Below are 17,193 nucleotides of genomic sequence, written 5' to 3'. Positions count from 1 at the left end.
CCATAATTAAATGAACATGATCGACTGCGATATTGATGTTTAAGATGCAGCGTGCTCAGCTCATAGCAGAACTCTGCTGCATATCAAATCAAGTGCTTCCTAAACTAACAGCCGGCTGTAAAGAACCTGTTTTTAGTGCGTGTCACTGGCGGTAATAGATGTCTGAGGATTCCCCACTGTGCCCACCCACACTATGCACAGCATTTTAGGAAGTGACTGAAATATAACTGGTTTACATAAAGCAGAGAAAGTGGAAGTCACTGTTTCCTTTCCTTCAACAAACTACCGCCAAGGTGCCCTTAAACAAGGCATTTCCCCACCAGCTGCTCAGGTGCAGTGGCTCAGCGGCCCCGCAGCAGACTGTGTTTAACTGTATGGATGTTAGCGAGGATGTTCATGCATGCTCAGGCAATTTTTACTGCGTCATTAAAAAGTTTATAAGGAAGAAAAAGAAAGCTTACAATAGAACAGCCTCTAAATACTGGCAGAACACTGAAGATGTCATAGGTGATGGTTAAAATGCACATAAAAGACTAAAATCATTGCCCAAGTATCACAGTCACTGGCAAAGACATGTTAGTAAAAGTATGTGAGTGAAGAACACAGACAGAAGGTGGAGAAGGAACTGCAAAAAACGAACTAGAACTACAGCCACCGACACCAGTGAGAACCCATGCACACCATTTCAGCGTGCGTCACACACCTGCAGGCCTGGGTCAGATAGTTCTGGCAGATATATTTTATGATTTGTTTGAGAAAACTTTATGGCGGATGGGAGAGTTTGTCTTATTTGACACTGCCATTAGGAAAACAACAGAGCAGATGGTGTTTGAAGCAGTACACACATCCCTCTGTGATTTACTAAGTGGCAATTTATGCCGTTTAGAGTCACTGCCAATTTCAAGGCCTTGTCTTTGAGCAGGGCAGAGAATGGCATTTTCACAGTTATTTGGAGCCACTTGGATTTGAATCCAAATGTCATCACCTGTCCAAATGAACTAAGTTAGACAAGAAGACATCAGGCACATGTCTGGTGGGAGCAGTTTCTGCATGCATCTATCTGACCCAAGTTATTTACAGGCGTGCTGTGATGTTGCATGCTGTGACTACTGCTACCGTTTCTAGTATAAGAATCACCACACAGGCATGCAGCCGCTGAGAGTCAAGGCCTGTACGAACACTACTACCACTGCAACTACAGCCTCTACACACACACACAAGCATGCAACTGGCACACATCAGTCATGGCCAGTTTTTTAAGCGCCAACCTGAAAAGAAAGATGCGCTCTTGATGAGGCGCAGAGGGCCCTGTTCAGAGAAGGCCCGTCGAGGGCTGCAGAGCTGAGAAAATCCTGCGCAGCACAAACAAAAACATGGAAAAAGGAGAAAGGGAGGAAGAGGGACAAAGACAAAAAAAAAAAAAAACATTGACCGTGGTTAGTGAATGAGTAAGGAGGAAAGCTGGGTGCCTCCTGTAGTCCGAACACCTCGTAGTAAACAACTGAGTTACAGGAGCTTTTTAGTCAGGAATGAAATAATGACCATCTGGAAGGTCAGTCAGTTACACAAGCAAACAAGAAGGCTGGTATCACTCACAGAAAACACAGCTAACCAAACTAATAAACTATGACAGACTTTACATCCCTGATCGTTTTTGTCTTTTCTGTGAGGATGACAGAGAAAATGCACAAAAGGATTGAATTTGCCAACAGTTCTTTATATTGTTTTTGACATATTCTTTCTATTGGGTCATAATCTAAGCCAGACTTAGCAGGGTGTTTGGTTTCAGTTCTTCAGATACACCACGAGTAACAAGTAGAGTCACCATGAGTTTCAGGGATGAGTTACGACAGAGATATACTGCTAAGAGAGTTTGATTAGATAACAGCGGGTTGTGCAAATTTCCTGAGAAAAAACTTGTGCTTGCACGGCTGGTTTGAACATCCTCCAACTGCTCACGAGGTTTAGTGTCGGCGAGCAGTGAGGGAGAGCTGTTGGCAGAGTCTATCCAGCCTGGTTTGTATTCAAACAGGAATGTTAAAGAGTCAGAAAAGCCAGAAACGAAATCAGCTGATTCCTCACAGTTCTACCCAGCACTTCAACTGTAAGTTGCACTTAGTCTTAAACTGTAAATACACACAATATTCCATACAGTCAAGTATTCCACTTTAAGTTGTTTGGGGGTTATTTTTCTCAACAGTTACGGAGCAACATAAGAAACTAAATAAGATTGAATATGTGGTTGTATAAGTTGTTTCAAGAAGAAAGTAACTACACTGAGTGTCTGGCTATGATCAAAACAAAAACAAACATTTCACCCACTTTCTACTTACACATCACAAGTGAACTGAAAAGAAACAGGACTGTCATTGGTGGATATAGAGGGTTTGGTTTGGCACTGGGTTTCTGTTGTTACCTATATTCCCCAGGAGACTGTTGGGCCCGGTGTTTTGATCGGGCCTTAGCGTGTTGCCGTCCTGTCCAATGAACTCTAGGCTGTCCTGTAACCTGCGCAACATCAGAAAACCAGGAGTAAAAGTTAGGAGGTTTATGTGCACCCACAACACAATTATACTGTATATATACACCGTATGCAAGTTTGTATGAGACTATGGAGAAAGAGTGTGTTCAACTAGATGAAGAGAGACAGAAAGACACTGAGAAACAGACAGAGACAGTATCCCTAGTTGGCATAAACAGGGAATACAGACAATATCCAAGACAGATGGAGAGAAAGATGAGAGTGTATCTGCATGTGCTGGGGCTAATAGAACAAGCTGCCACAGGAATCAGAGCGAGAAGTGCGTGTTGATAAGAGTGTGTGTGTGTGTGTGCGCCGCTTACGTGTTGAGGCTGCCGTACACACTGCCTCCCGTCCTGGCGGTGAACACCTTACTCAGCATCAGCTGAGGCGGCGACCTGATAGAACGATAGCGTAGGGACAAAGATCATCAGCATGTTCTTGTGCACGTTTTGTGCGTCTTTCACACTTGACCTCATTTGTCTCTTCTTCTACTACCCACATTCAAACAAAGTTTTTCAAATAAATCCAAAATATAGTACTGAAAGCCAAAGCAAATGGGATTGTTCTCCCTTTTCCACTGCAGATGTTTCAAAGGATGTGAGAGGAAAAAGCCACTGATGCATCCCTATTGTCATTACCTGATCTGGTGGATTTTTAGCGTGGAACCTTTGTAGCTCATAGCCACAGAGCCAAACATCATTTCCCCCAGCATTACCACATCGGACGAACACCTCGAACCCTGCAGAGGAGACGAGAGGAAGAGCACATTTTATGTGGTTACCCTTAAAGAGCAATGAACACAGTTTAGCAAAGTTACTCCTACTGGACCTGGAAGTATATACGTGCAGTCTACAGTGTATATGTGAGCGTTTTGTGCATACAGTATACCTGCTTATGCAGCTGTGAATGTATGGGTATGCATATAAATAACTGCAAGGGAGTAAATATTTAAAATGTGCACGCAAGTAGGAGATAAGTGTTACCTGGAAGCGGATGCCCTGCTCCTTAGTTTCCTTGGTTTCCGAGGTGCAGGAGGAGGAGCTGTCCAGGGAGCTGCTGCTGCCTCCAGTCGGACGGAGCTGGCAGCATTTCCCGAACATCTTCGCCTGGCCCTCGGTGCTCTATGGGGTAATAAAAAAAACATAGAGTATTATAGGCCAAATACAGTGGGCACAGGCTCATTTAACTCTGCAAGGGGTTCGAGTTACATCAGAAAATCACAATTCACTTAAAGGCACAATCCAGGTTTTATGCCCATTTAGATTTGACCTTCTTATTGCAGTTAAGGAAGTAAACAAACTTTAGCAGCATCTGAAACAACTGGTAAAGTACAAAGCACACCAGCTACTTCCATCGTATACCAGCAAAGTTGAGTTTTTGCTTCTCCTTCCAAACATGGAGAAGTCTACAAAAATGCTCTGCTTTTGACTAAGTACATTCAGCAGCACTGACTAAACTGTTAAAGTTGCTTATTTACTTCTAATCCTTGTAAATACTTAGGGACTAAACAATAAAAACAAAAAGAATGTGCAACAGTTAATGCAACAAAAATGAGCTGGAAACTGAAGCTGTTTTGTGCACATGAAGTCACCAAGACAGATGTAGACATTTATGAGTTTCGTTCTTACAAGGCTTTAATGTGGGAACAGCCCATACACGTGGGAACAGATAACAAAGACAAGAGGGTTTTATTGCAGGGGGATTTCAGTTATGGAGGCCTCGGCTAACATAAACATAATGAGAGAAACCGACTACACCTATAAAAAGTCCCATTTTCTGTCTAATCCCACCCTGATGCCCTGACATTTTCCCAAAGTCCAATATATATATAAAAAAAAAAAAAAGCACTGCTCCATATCAAGTCAACTTTTTCATGGAAAAACATAAATGAAGTTGAATTGTTCAGATCAAAATCCATAGAAACCTGATCCAGAGGCACTTGTGTAAACAGCAAACTAAAAGCAATGTGAGCTCAATCAGCCTGTGTGTCATGTGCCTTCTTAACTTGGCAGCCTATTCAAGAGGAATGCATTTGGGAGGGCGGGGAGTGGAGGGGGAGGGTGTGTGTGTCTGTGTGTGTCTGTGTGTGTCTGTGTGTGTGTGTGTGTGTGTGTGTGGCTGTGTTTTTTAGCTAGGCTCTGGTAATGGCTCACTTGAAACCACTGTCGCTGCCAATGTCGGAGAGGAAGAGAGAGGAAGGGGAAAACGAGACGGAGAAACAGAATGAAATGAGGAGAGAAGGAAAGCAGACAGAGGAGGAAAGATGATTGTTTTAGTTCATTCTGCTCTTTTAAAGTACATCAGTAAACACTGTAAACATGTATCCAACTTGTTGTGCACTAAATTTTATTCACACACACACACACACACACGTCCTCATGCTAATGCTGCCACGCTGAGTCTGAGCGAGAATGTATTTGAGTGTGTACATGGGTGTGTGTGTCCGCTGCAGTGCAGTGTGAGGTGTGTACACAGAGGCCAGCAGCATGTGACTGCCAGTCATATGACTCTTTCGGGAACTCGTGAGCGAGCTGCACTGCAATCATCCTCCCCCTCCTTCCCTCCCTCCCTCCCTCCCTCCACCACTCCAACTTCATCCCTCTCTAATTCCTGCAGCTTTCTTGCTCTCTTCTAACATCTCTATTTCTTTCCTGGACCAGATCTTTCTTCTTCTCTAGCTCCATATTTCCTTACATTTTGTTCTTTCCCAACCAACCCCCCCTTTTCTTCATTCTTAACGCTTTCTCACCCATCACATGCATGCTAAATTCATCCCTTGTTTGTCTATTCCTCATTCTCTCTTGACCCTCTGTGCTTTTGCTTGTTCTTGCTGTTTATGTCTCAAAAATTAATTCCTCTGAGTGGACAAAAAACAACAAAAAAACAGCCATCATGTGATAGAAGTCACACAGTAGCTGGCAAAGCCCTAACGATGCAGAATGCACCAAAATGTAGGCATATGCATTATCTTATTTTGTCTTATCACACACACATATACACACACACACACGCTTCATAACTCTTCTTGTTGCAGTTCTATATCTGGCACCAGTCCAATCCAAATGTAGAGTTTCAGTAAATCCATGTGAATGAGTTGAGAAATTGGAGCAAACAGACAATTTTCAATGTGAGAGTGTCATAAGACAGCAGGAGGAGTGTGTGTCTGTGTGTTTCTGTCTGACTGCAAGGTTACGGACATGATAATGAGGCAAAAAGACAAGTGAGATGGAGGTGGAAGAGGCGTGATGAGAGAAAAAGACAGGGAGGTGTAGAGTGATAAGGTTAAGAAAACTGCGAGACACTACGAAGACAGGCTGAGTATGGCAGGGAGTAAAGGAACAAAAACAAAGAAAGGGAGATCTGGAGACAGGTAAAGAGAGATTCGAGAAGAGATGTAGAGAAAGCATGCATTTTCTAAATGGAGAGAGATTTTAAAGAGCGAAAGAGGATTTGGGTAGATAAAGACAGAAGGGCAGACAGGTAAAGATAAATAAAGGTAAAGAGTGAGATAATGTAGGAAAGAGAGATAACCAGATTAAGTTACAGAAGCAGGACAGTAATCTGGACACTAAAGAGAGACAGAGTTAAGACACAGCAGACTTAGAGGAGGAAGATGCAGAGTGCAAGGATAATTTAGAGAGGGTGAGACCAGAGCAGAGACGGACGAAGACAGACAGAGACGCAGAGAAGGACAGACAGTGAGTGACAAAGGCTGTCATGTGAGGATGAAAGAATGCTGCTTACACATGGGCTGTCAGCTGAGGCTATTATTATTGGAGATAAGATCTCCAGAACAAACCGGTCTGGGTCAGACAGCAACATACAGCAGCGCTATGAAAATATTAGGCATGTTACTCAAAATTAAAAAAGAGTGGGGACAGTGTGTCACCGTTTGTTGGGGGGAAAAAATCTGCTAGCAGGTACAGTATGCGAAATGGAGGAGTATGCCTAAAGCTGTCTCTCAAAAAACATAACTGACATGTTTGAAAGCTATAGTTGCACGCACATCATCGTCATCAACTGGCTAAGATGGGTGTGTTGACAATTAACACCAAAAGACGACCTGTGTGACATAGTGTCACAGTGCTTAAGGTGATATCTGCCTTCAGGGCAGCCTCGCCCTGGAAATTTGATCACAAGCCTTTTTGGCATCCATTGAGCCAACAGGGGACCGGACGTTTTGTTTTAGAAACTGCAGAGAAAATAAAACTTGATGAATGACGCACTCTGTGTAATTAAATCTATTAATTGAATCCTACAAACCTATAGAAACATTCAAATAATAATAGTAGGGCTGTCAATCAATATTAAATATTTAATCGTGATTAATCGCATGATTGTCCGTAGTTAATTATGATAAGTCGTAAATTAATATGATTTGCCCCAAACTGCATGTGATTATCATAAAGTGGACATGTCTGTGAAGGGGAGACTCGTGCGTACCCATAGGAACCCATTTTCCTTGCCAATTTAGCGCAAGTTTGGAGCATTATTTAGCCTCCTTTGTGACGAGCTAGTATGACATGGTTACCAATGGATTACTCCGGTTTTCTAGTTTCATATGATATCAGTATCTTCTCTATAGCTTTTAAACTGAGCCCGCTATAGCCTAAAAATCCCAAGTTGCATTGAGAAATAAGAAAAGAGTGGCGTTAAAACGAATTTGCGTAAACGCGTTATTATCGCATTAACTTTGACAGCCCTAAATAATAGCAATAGGAATTCTATTATTCACTACTGACATTTAAATAAATAAGAAATTAAGTTTCTAAACGTGTGACTCAAAAAAAAACACACACCCACAGACAGGACTTGCACACCGTCCAAAGGGACACATTCCCTGCCTTCCACTCTTGATCCCTCAGTCAGACGCCGTTCACTGTGGGGCAGTGAGGCGTCCTGCGGGATAAGCAGGATAAGGTGCAGCATGTGGCTTCTGAACATCATGAAACAGTCACATGACTTCTGTTGCATGTCACGCCTCTGTTCTCTATGTTTGTGCCCGTCTCTACTCTTATCTTTGAACATCTATTGTGGCTGTCTGCGAGCTTTAAAGGTCAAAAGTTCTGCAGATTAAAGAATGCCAAATATAACACTGTAAAAGCTTTTATTGAATTGAATAAAACAGAAACAAAAGGCACCTGTGACTGAATAACGCTGATGAAGACAAGGTATAATAAATAGGCAGGATGAGAAAAGGGAAACAGGAAAGCTGTTCAGGAATGTGAAATTGAACCCTGTTCTACAATAGATATTTGCAAGGAAATCTTTTAAATTTTCAGACTTTTAAATAACCTGCATCTACTCTACTGCATCAGTTGACCTCTGACTTTACGACAAGAACAGTAACAAACGGTGTTTGTTCATAACCATCTACAAATCCAAGGATAGGCCTACAAATGACAACACACACACACACAAAACAAACATGTGACTCACGGTGATGGGAGTTTCCTCCGTGCCCCTCTTTTTGGCATTGGAGTCGAAGAGGACATTTCTGCCGCGCCTCTCGCAGTCCTGGTACACTATCAGCCGGATCTGACTGGGCTCCAGCTGGGGGATCGGCCAGCTAGATGGAAAGAAGAATGGTAAGAAAGGAGGGATCAAAAGAGGGAGTGAAGATGGAGACAGCAAAGTGATGGAGGAATAGACAGATGGGGGGTGGGAGAGTGAGAGAAAATAATACAATTAGTACAAATAAACTGCTGACAAAGCTGCAGAGGTCAAAGGGATGAAACAGATTGAAGAGTAAAAGTGAGTAAATATCTCACATATTCTTTCAACATCTTTTTTTCCAGGATATTTGCACATTAGAGACAACAAGGTCGTGCTCCAGTAACAAAACAATCTGGTGCAGCATAGTACTGAAGAAGCAGTAGAGCAACAATACAACTTTATCCACTGTAAATACCCATTCTGAGTAATAACTGCAGTTATTCAATGAACCCTATGAGTTGTTAAAGTCAAAATATTTTTCACATCAGAATAAAGAACTCTGTATATTAATAACCGGACTACTTAAAAAGAGATTGAGATTCACAGATTTGCCATTGCACTCTATAACATTGTCGTACTCACAATGGACAGTTAAAAAAAATAGATATATATAAACGGATGCAGCAAAAACAGAGATATCACATCCTTTGCTTCTCCAAACCTGGCTCCTATATCAACCACAATGCAACTTGGCCACTGACAGTTCAGTCAAAGAATGTATATGGCCAAGAAGTGAAAGTCAATTGTTCGTTCCATTGCAACTTCAGCATTTATCAGATTTTGCGCAGCTTCGTCTGGAGCCACAAAATACTTTATACAACTTTTTTCACATATGCAGTAGTACTCCCCAAAGGACCTGTATACAGACATTGATGTGTAAAATTGATGGTTTCTCTTTGAAGCTGATATTTTTTGTTAAAAACTGATTTTGTTGTGGAGTATATTTAAGCCGTAGTGGAGGTTCAAGTACCCAATTTCTGCTTGGTATCTGACATATATCCATATTACCAAGAACCTGGCTTCGCTCTGAGCGGGACGGAAAAGGTAGACACGATGTACAAGCTTTAAATAAATCTGTTTAAGCCCTCCCATCCCTCCCAGTGGACATGGCTGAGCCAACGGACTCCATGCCATAGCTACCATTCATCCATCTCATACCTAAACCAGTAGAGATCGAGCCAACCTACTACCCCCACCCGTCCACCACTATAGATTTACAGGGTACCCAGATAACAAGCTGCCACTCCAGACGCTCAGTCGGCTGATTTAATCCACGACAAACAAGAAATTGAATACAATACTTTTCCCTTAATAATACAAGTCATATTTGCATATTGTCTTTGCAGCTCCTCCCTGCACTACATTCAGTTACACATGTGACCCAGTATAACCCGTCTGCAGCTCCACTGAGTTGAGTCATCATTTATACTTCACTCAAGGCAATGAGCATCATTATTCATGTAATTGTGGAGTGAAGAGCCACTGTATTATCTATTGTCCCTCCTGAGGCTGTAACTAAATTACTTTTTTTTAAATCAACTAGCTACAGGAGAGGACAAAGATGCGCGATTAATTTGCGATCAATCACAATGAATCATGGACAATCATGCGATTCAATATTTGAATCGACTGACAGCCCTAATTTATAGCCATTTTGGAGATTTGTGGTATTAGATTTTAAACTGATATAGACTTTAGTAGTGGTACATTTCTTCAGGAAGGAAACACTGTCCAACAGTAACAGTTGAGCCGTTTTTACTGGCAGCCACTGCTCTTTCACTGTTGCTAGGTAACCTGCGGTTTCATTCAGCTCAACTTATTAATGCCGGTCATCTCAGGTAATGTAGTGAAGGATGTTGTTGCATATTCACATTTTACTCAGGGGCACTAGCAGGCCTTCAATGGACCTTGGCACTCCCCTGTGCTGTTCGGGGAAACTCGGTCCCTGGTTGATTTAGTAGGGTCTATAAAGATGACAGGGAATTGGATTGACAGAGAGACGGTCGAGGATTTCTGTCTGACCAGATGGATAGATGGGTCAGGCAGATGGACACAAAGCTGGACCTAAATATAGCCTTTTATTTGGGAGCAGGGATCGTCCCCGAACGCAAGTGTTTATAGTAAATGGCTTGGTGGGGAGGGGTGGAAAAGGAACAGTTAAGTCCATTTCACCTGCCAACAAAATAGCACACACAAGCCCGCATTCAAAAACAGCATTTATGTTGTTGGTCAGTGAGCCTTGACAGAGCAGGGAATACCTTTGTGTTGGTGTGTGTGTGTGTAAGAGAGAGAGAGTCTATGTGTACATTTCCTTGCATGTGAGCTACTATTTACCAAACACTGGTGTCAAAGTGTGGGCAGCATTCTTGGGGGCAAAATGATTCACTCTTGCAGGGTAGTAGGAGGGAGGGAGTCATGTGCTGCAGTGTTAAGTTGTCAAACCAAAGTAATCTGTCAGATGGGGCCTTGAGAGGCAATCATGCAAGAGTAACTTTTTTGGGGACTCATAAGGGGCAACATTGTTAAATGAGGTGACTCATCATTTCTGCATGGAAACATCCCCATCATTCAATCCTGTATCTCAAGGATTGAGCCAATATGGACCAGAACCACCATCGGAATTAAAATGAGGCTTTGTGGGCATTCAACAGAAGGAGCCACAAAAATTATGTTTTTGATCAAATGCATTGAGTCAACCTTTGGTAGCACTAGCTAACCTCATTGGCAGTGTCAACACTTCCTGACGTGGCTGAACAGTAGAGGCCTACCATTAGTAAAACACAAAGCACATGCATGAAATGTCAAACTGTTACAAACAAGTGGCTTTTGGCATCAAAAAACCTAATAGAAGAGGTGTAAAGGTTGCCTTAAGGCCAGAGCCAATGATGAAACTGCAGAATAACGCCACCTCAACTTGTGTCTGTTGGGGATTTAGCAGACTCTCTCAGACATGCATTCAGAATAATATTCACTGTGTGTCTTCCTGTAGCTTGTAACACCAGCTCCATCTGCTCAGGAGGCTCCAATAGGCCCTCATGGACCTGGCCCAAGTATTACTGACCTCTTAGGCGTGTCACAACTTTTCACAAACTATCTAAAAACATGCACCGTTTGTTGACACTGACTGAGGTTAATGATCCGGGGCACTGGTGGAGTCCTGCCATGCAGGTCCTTCCTGCATAGTTCAAAGGTTATTGGTATTCTAGACACAGGTTGTTCGGAAGATTTTATGACATCATTCTCAAGGAAAAACGAGAGGGGTCAGACTGTCAGAAACGTCCGACTGACTGTCATCTTATACTCCTTTAAGATCAATACAGTGATGTGTTGACTAGTCATTGATCTAAACACTCAACATACAGTACATCATACAACCAAGGTTTGAACATGATTAAGATAGAACTCAGCTTGGGAATAGCTGTGCTGTTTTTCTTCTGCCCTTTTGTATAGACTAATGGCTAATCAAAGTGAATGTTCGGTCACTTTACAAAATCATCTTCAGTTTTCTCCTCCTGTTTTCTCTCCCGACGGGAGACCCAACCTCTTACACAGTCGGAGTGTTAAATGGGTGACGTAATGCATGCCTGGCCTACATAATGAGCTCAAATTGCATTGTTTGAGGCTGGGTCGATATTCAGCTCATAGACTTGTGTGATTACACATCAGGCGGTCGTTTTAGTCCGTCACATGCCTCCTTGCAACTGGACTACTGCCTTTCATGAGTGGTTTGAAATGCATTCGACACTGATCTTGGTTTTCATGCGTTCAGCTTTTGTGCAAGAAATAATCTATGAAGCCTTTTTTGCAACTATTATCAACATGGTTTAACCTTTTTAAATCAATATTTGCTGCTCTGATGCAATTTTGAATGACCAAAATATCTCAGAAGTTACATGATCTGGTTCAACTTCTGGTCAAAAGTGGGTGCAACAATTACAAAAATAAGATGTGTTGTTGTCACATCAGCCCAGAGGAGATCTGCATAATTTGACACCAAGTTCACTGCTCCCTTTGTTTTAAACATAACAGAGAGAAAACACAGAGTGAGAAATGCAGGGAAGAAGGAATGAACACAACAAAGAAAGCTAGAAAGACAGTGATAAAAAGACAGAGCCCTTTTTATAAGCAGCAGCAAACACAGAGTGAAAATACACTTTGTAAGGAATGCCCTAAAGTGAGGGAACACAAAGAACAAAAGCTAAGAACGACAAAATATACGAATGTTAAATGCAGCTAACATTGAAGGCTGATGGAAAGACAGAATTGAGCAAAAACAGAAACATCTGAGATAGACAGAAAAGCATTTGAAAGAGGCAGTAGCAAAAGGAGGAAGTATCCCATCAGTGAGCTTGTGACAGTCACAGCGCTGACAGAAGAGAGGGGAGTCATTCATAAAAGCAGCACATGACTTCATGACTACTTGTACTGTTTTGACCTCAATTGTCTGAACCATAAATGACTCAAAAAGTCTCTCACAAACACATACAGATATGCACTTCCTTGAACAACCTGTTGATCTTAAAAAGATCCTGGCAACAGGTTTATTTAAGGCCACATTTCAAAATGTCAAGAAGACAACAAGCAGGGCCTTAACTGTTTTTGAAAGGATTCACCTTCCTCCTTAACAAAAGGTATCTAATCACAGATATGTCAACCAGAAACTCTTTGAACTGCAACTCCACCCAAACACATAAATGCCACACTGTTTTTTTTAATCCAAATTCCACACCAACAAAAACAAGGTGTGCTTCAACATAATCCATCTAATCTTCATTGTATAACACTGATCTAAAATGACACCATCAATCTTTAAGTCTACAGTCGCTACCTCAAACTGCAAGTGCTGTCCAGCTGGAAGCAGGCACAGGTTGCCAACACAACACTTAAAAGAAACAACAACACAAACCTCCTTTGACCAACACTACCATGCCCACTTGGATGCACGTAAGCCTGGTTAAATATTACCGACTCCTACCTGGGCATCATTGCGAGTGTGCCAGTCTTTCCCCAGCCCTCTCCCTCTCTATTCCTCTCTCCTCTCCTCTCCTCTCCTCTCTCAGCCAAAGCAGGGTCTAAGAATAGCGGTGAACTAAATTCACACAACAACATGAGACTGTCAGGTGATCGCAGGAGCACTGTGTGTGCTGGACGGTACAGAGGCAGCAATAGCAGCGAGCCCGGACTGCCTACTGCCAGAAAGCGCTGTGATAAGAGAGTGACAGTGGGGATTTGTTTGTGTGCTGTTTCTTAATCCCACTCTTTTTGTTACGCTCTCCCTTGTATTCCCTCTCCGCTTCTTTCTATCGGTCTTTCTTCAATCAATTTAAAACACGTAAATGTACAATTCATCCTCTTAACAAACAAAAGAGAGCAGGGAAACAAATGGCTCTTTTAAGTGAAAGCTGCACATGGATGGTGGTTAGTATGTAGGAAGTAGGAAAGTGAGCAGTATGTCTGAGAAATGAAACTTTTTTACAGACCTGTCACAAGATCTCAATGGGTTATCATTTAAGTAACTGAACTTTGGTAACTGTGGGTAAGGTTTCCAGTTTTATCCTTTTATCATTTGATACCTATAATATTTTATATTTCTGGCTTTAGTTGATGCTCTTCTCTAGAAAGCTCATGCACTTTGATGACAACTATTACTATAACCCGCAACACCCTAACAACATTCATTGACGTCGTCGTCTTCCTCTATAGACCTGATCTTGTACAATACTAGTGCAACCACAACAAGAAATTTTCGAGGAATAAAAAGATTACGCCCAAGAATTTAAGCAACCACTGTGATGCACTCGCTGGGAGTCTCAACTGCATACTAATGATAGCCACATATGTTGTTAATCTCCAATTCCTGGAGAAATGAGAAAAATAAATGAATATGACTAGTCTGCAACAATGGGAGAAAAAGCATCCATAGTTGCTCCTGGCCGAGGTGTATTCTGATAAAGGTCACAAGAAACCAATCAAGTTTCCTTGACTGCAGTGAGTCTGACATCAGCCTCCTTACTGACCTCAAAGAGCCCTCGCTCTCCCTCCACTGCCACTGGAACAGCTGTGCATGTGTGTGTGTGTGTGTGTGTGTGTCAGGAGACGGTTACATAAATATCCCCTGAGCCCAAGCTGTGTGACGTTCTTCCGGCTGTGTGTGACAGAGGTTTCTGTTAGGTCCGGCCGACAATTTTGTGCCATTTCTGCTGCAGGCAACAGTCGATGCTCAATGCTTTCATAAAATAGATCATGACTGCACACCAATTATATAAATAAAAAATACATTTACTACAGAAATGGTTCAATCTAGTACTCTTTTCTGGGTTGCATCTTAACATTTAACTTGGAAAGTCTTGAACCAGCTTAAGGTAGTTATGGTTTCACTGCTGGCCCCAGTGTTGTCAACCACTGCAGGTTGACTACAACAATAACAGCGGTAACATCCTTCTACCTCCGCATAGACTCAAATGAAGCAAATATATCGATTATGGCACTAAAAAATCTAATTCAAAATCATAAAAAATAAACAATTGGGATACATAGATGAATTGTTTTTTTTCACACCCCTAATGTGTGATATCTATCAAATCAACAAAAGAATACAATTAATAATCTAGATGAATTAAGGCTATAGTTTTCCATAACGGCCGGCTGCTCTGTTGGTGATGACTGCTGAGGTGACCTATCCTGAGAGAACGCTGCACAGCAATACTGCCAAACTGATATCTCAACACTCTTAAACTGATTGCATGGCAACTGCGTATTTAGCCACGTATCTCACATTGCAAGCTGCAGCTCCTTCTGTGCCGTCATGCTACTTTCCCATGATTGAAGCGCACTGCTACTAGATATGCACCTGGAGTGACACAGACGAACAGTAATCACATCTAATCTTTTAGATATCTCTAGCCTTATAGGGGCACTTTCTGCATGTGCACGCACTAATACTTCACACAGTCTGCCCGCTTGTCAAATATGAAACCCTCCATGTAGAGATTGGTCTACCTGAGCTGAAAATTAACTCCTAATAGAGGGAACACTCCTTTCCTGCTGGAGAGGCCAAGCCCCAATTTCTACAGAGTGAAACACAATACAGTATATACCTCGTCACGCTGACACAAGTGTTGTACTTCCTTGTGCTGATAGCTTTGCTCTGAGTAAGTTCTAGTAAACAGCAACTCCCTCAAGGAACTGGCCCACATGGTCTGAAAGCACCTGACTACCTGCATACCTGCTGGTTTCTCTACTGGTTATGTTGCATTAAGGACTTCTGCATTCCTCTAATCACATGATTCTGAGTGGGTGAGGATGCTACAACGCCCTGAGGTTACTGAGCTCACAACACATTCAAACATTGACTGGTTGAGTGACGGGACTCATATAGCCAGAGGCAATCTGTCACTTTGACACCTTTTGATGCTGAAAATTTACAAAGGTTGTAGACAATAGACAAAAAAATGTTAGTATGAGGGCTGTCAATCAATTAAAATATTTAATCGTGATTAATCGCACATTTTTTATCTGTTCAAAATGTACCTTAAAAGGGAGATTTGTCAATTATTTAGTACTCTTATCAACATGGGAGTGGGCAATGTGGAGTGCTTTTTGCAAATGTATGTATTTATCATAATCATAACATGGCAAACTGCAGCCCAACAGGCAACAACAGCTGTCTGTGTGTCAGTGTGCTGACTTGAATGTGACCTGCCCTAAACTGCATGTGATTATCATAAAGTGGGCATGTCTGTAAAGGGGAGACTCGTGGGTACCCACAGAACCCATTTTCATTCACATATATTGTGGTCAGAGGTCAAGGGACCCCTTTGAAAATGGCCATGACAGTTTTTCCTCACCAAAATGTAGCGCAAGTTTGGAACGATATTTAACCTCCTTCACGGCAAGCTAGTATGACATGTTTTGTAGTTTCATATGACGCCAATATCTTCACTAAAACTGAAACCGCTACAACCTCCGAAAGATTGATTACGTTAATGTGTTAAAGAAATTGGTGGTGTTAAAACAATTTCGTGTTAACTTTGACAGCCCTAGTGAGAATATGTCATAGAAATGCTCAGTAAAGAAGACCAAGAGTGTATATTTTTTAGAAATACCCAAGATTTACAGCTCAACATTTACATAAACATTATATAAAGAAAGTAAAATCTGTGGAGTAACATTTATCAGTATACTTTTGTGAAAAGTGTGTTCATCCCTTGGGGAAGTTTGAGCTGCTGAGAACTTCGTTTTGGCTGCATTGTCTTGAAACAAACTACATATGTGTTTGTCTTTACACTGTGTGTGTGTGTGTGTGTATTGATGACTATGTGTACACTATGGTTTACTCCATTGTCACAACACCTTCTGAATCAGCAACACATGACAGAAAGGCAGTGATGAGAGTATTGAGTGACTGTGTGTCACAAAGAATCACATGAACGTATCTGTCATCAGGCTGAACAGAAGTGGTGGGAGCTATGTGGAAATGAGCGCAGAAATTTTGCTTTCAAGGTGAAAAGCAGATTTGCCTCCATAATGCGTCAACTGCGTGGAAGTTGAATTTTTCTTTCCCCTTTGCTCCATTTAGCAATCACAGGGACAGAAGGTGTCATATGATAGACATTATCAACTGCTCAGCCTTAAAGCAAAGTGATTCCTGTCAGTCAGCACATCCTGTCTCTCTGTCAAACCACCTCCCCAACTGCCCTCCGAGTCATTTCTCTCTTTCTCACTCTTTCTCATCTAGAGGCTGAAAGTAGGCTAATTAGGTAATGTGACATTTTAGTTTGACTTTCAGGATCCCAACAGACAAACTAATTACACTGCTGCTTATCTGTGGACGTTCAATGCCATCACTGTCTGCCCTGTGCTGATAAGTGTTTTGTGATTTACTAAGCAAGTACGAATTTTTATTCACAAATTTACCTTCAAGGTTAAAGAAAACAGCGAACAAGTTTGCCATATTCCTTTTCGATGGAAGTTGTTATCCAAAGCACCGTTTCATACTCTGACAACGCAGAATAGGTCATCGCAATGACGAGTAAATGGACCGATACATAAATATTGGGGCAAAAGCCAGAGTAAAGTTTAGGAGTAAATCCTCAATGATTTTCCCTGTAAATTAACGAACTAAGGTAAATTTAGGTAGAAATATACCAAACAAAAATAAACCAAGAGGAGTG

At 41.8% G+C, this 17,193-nt stretch overlaps 1 protein-coding gene across 3 annotated transcripts in view; it reads right to left on the bottom strand.

Moving 5' to 3' along the window:
* Positions 1–17,193, bottom strand: part of fnip1 (folliculin interacting protein 1) — a 41,363-nt gene that overhangs the window by 18,567 nt on the left and 5,603 nt on the right. The window contains exons 1-7 of one of the 3 annotated variants that reach the window (XM_037748266.1): positions 12,996–13,235; positions 7,964–8,093; positions 3,508–3,645; positions 3,163–3,263; positions 2,845–2,919; positions 2,417–2,508; positions 1,269–1,352 (exon numbers count right to left, since the gene is read on the bottom strand). In XM_037748266.1, coding sequence (XP_037604194.1) covers positions 1,269–1,352; positions 2,417–2,508; positions 2,845–2,919; positions 3,163–3,263; positions 3,508–3,645; positions 7,964–8,093; positions 12,996–13,129 — 754 coding nt within the window. In that variant the 5' untranslated portion in view covers positions 13,130–13,235. Of the gene's footprint in view, positions 1–1,268; positions 1,353–2,416; positions 2,509–2,844; positions 2,920–3,162; positions 3,264–3,507; positions 3,646–7,963; positions 8,094–12,995; positions 13,236–17,193 lie in introns of those variants that run through there. The other 2 variants (XM_037748267.1, XM_037748268.1) reach the window with 2 other exon arrangements.

This window comes from Sebastes umbrosus, chromosome 17 (genome assembly GCF_015220745.1).
Source record: "Sebastes umbrosus isolate fSebUmb1 chromosome 17, fSebUmb1.pri, whole genome shotgun sequence".
NCBI lineage: Eukaryota > Metazoa > Chordata > Actinopteri > Perciformes > Sebastidae > Sebastes > Sebastes umbrosus.
Note: the sequence above shows the minus strand (reverse complement) of the source record. Positions and strands in the feature narration are given on the sequence as shown.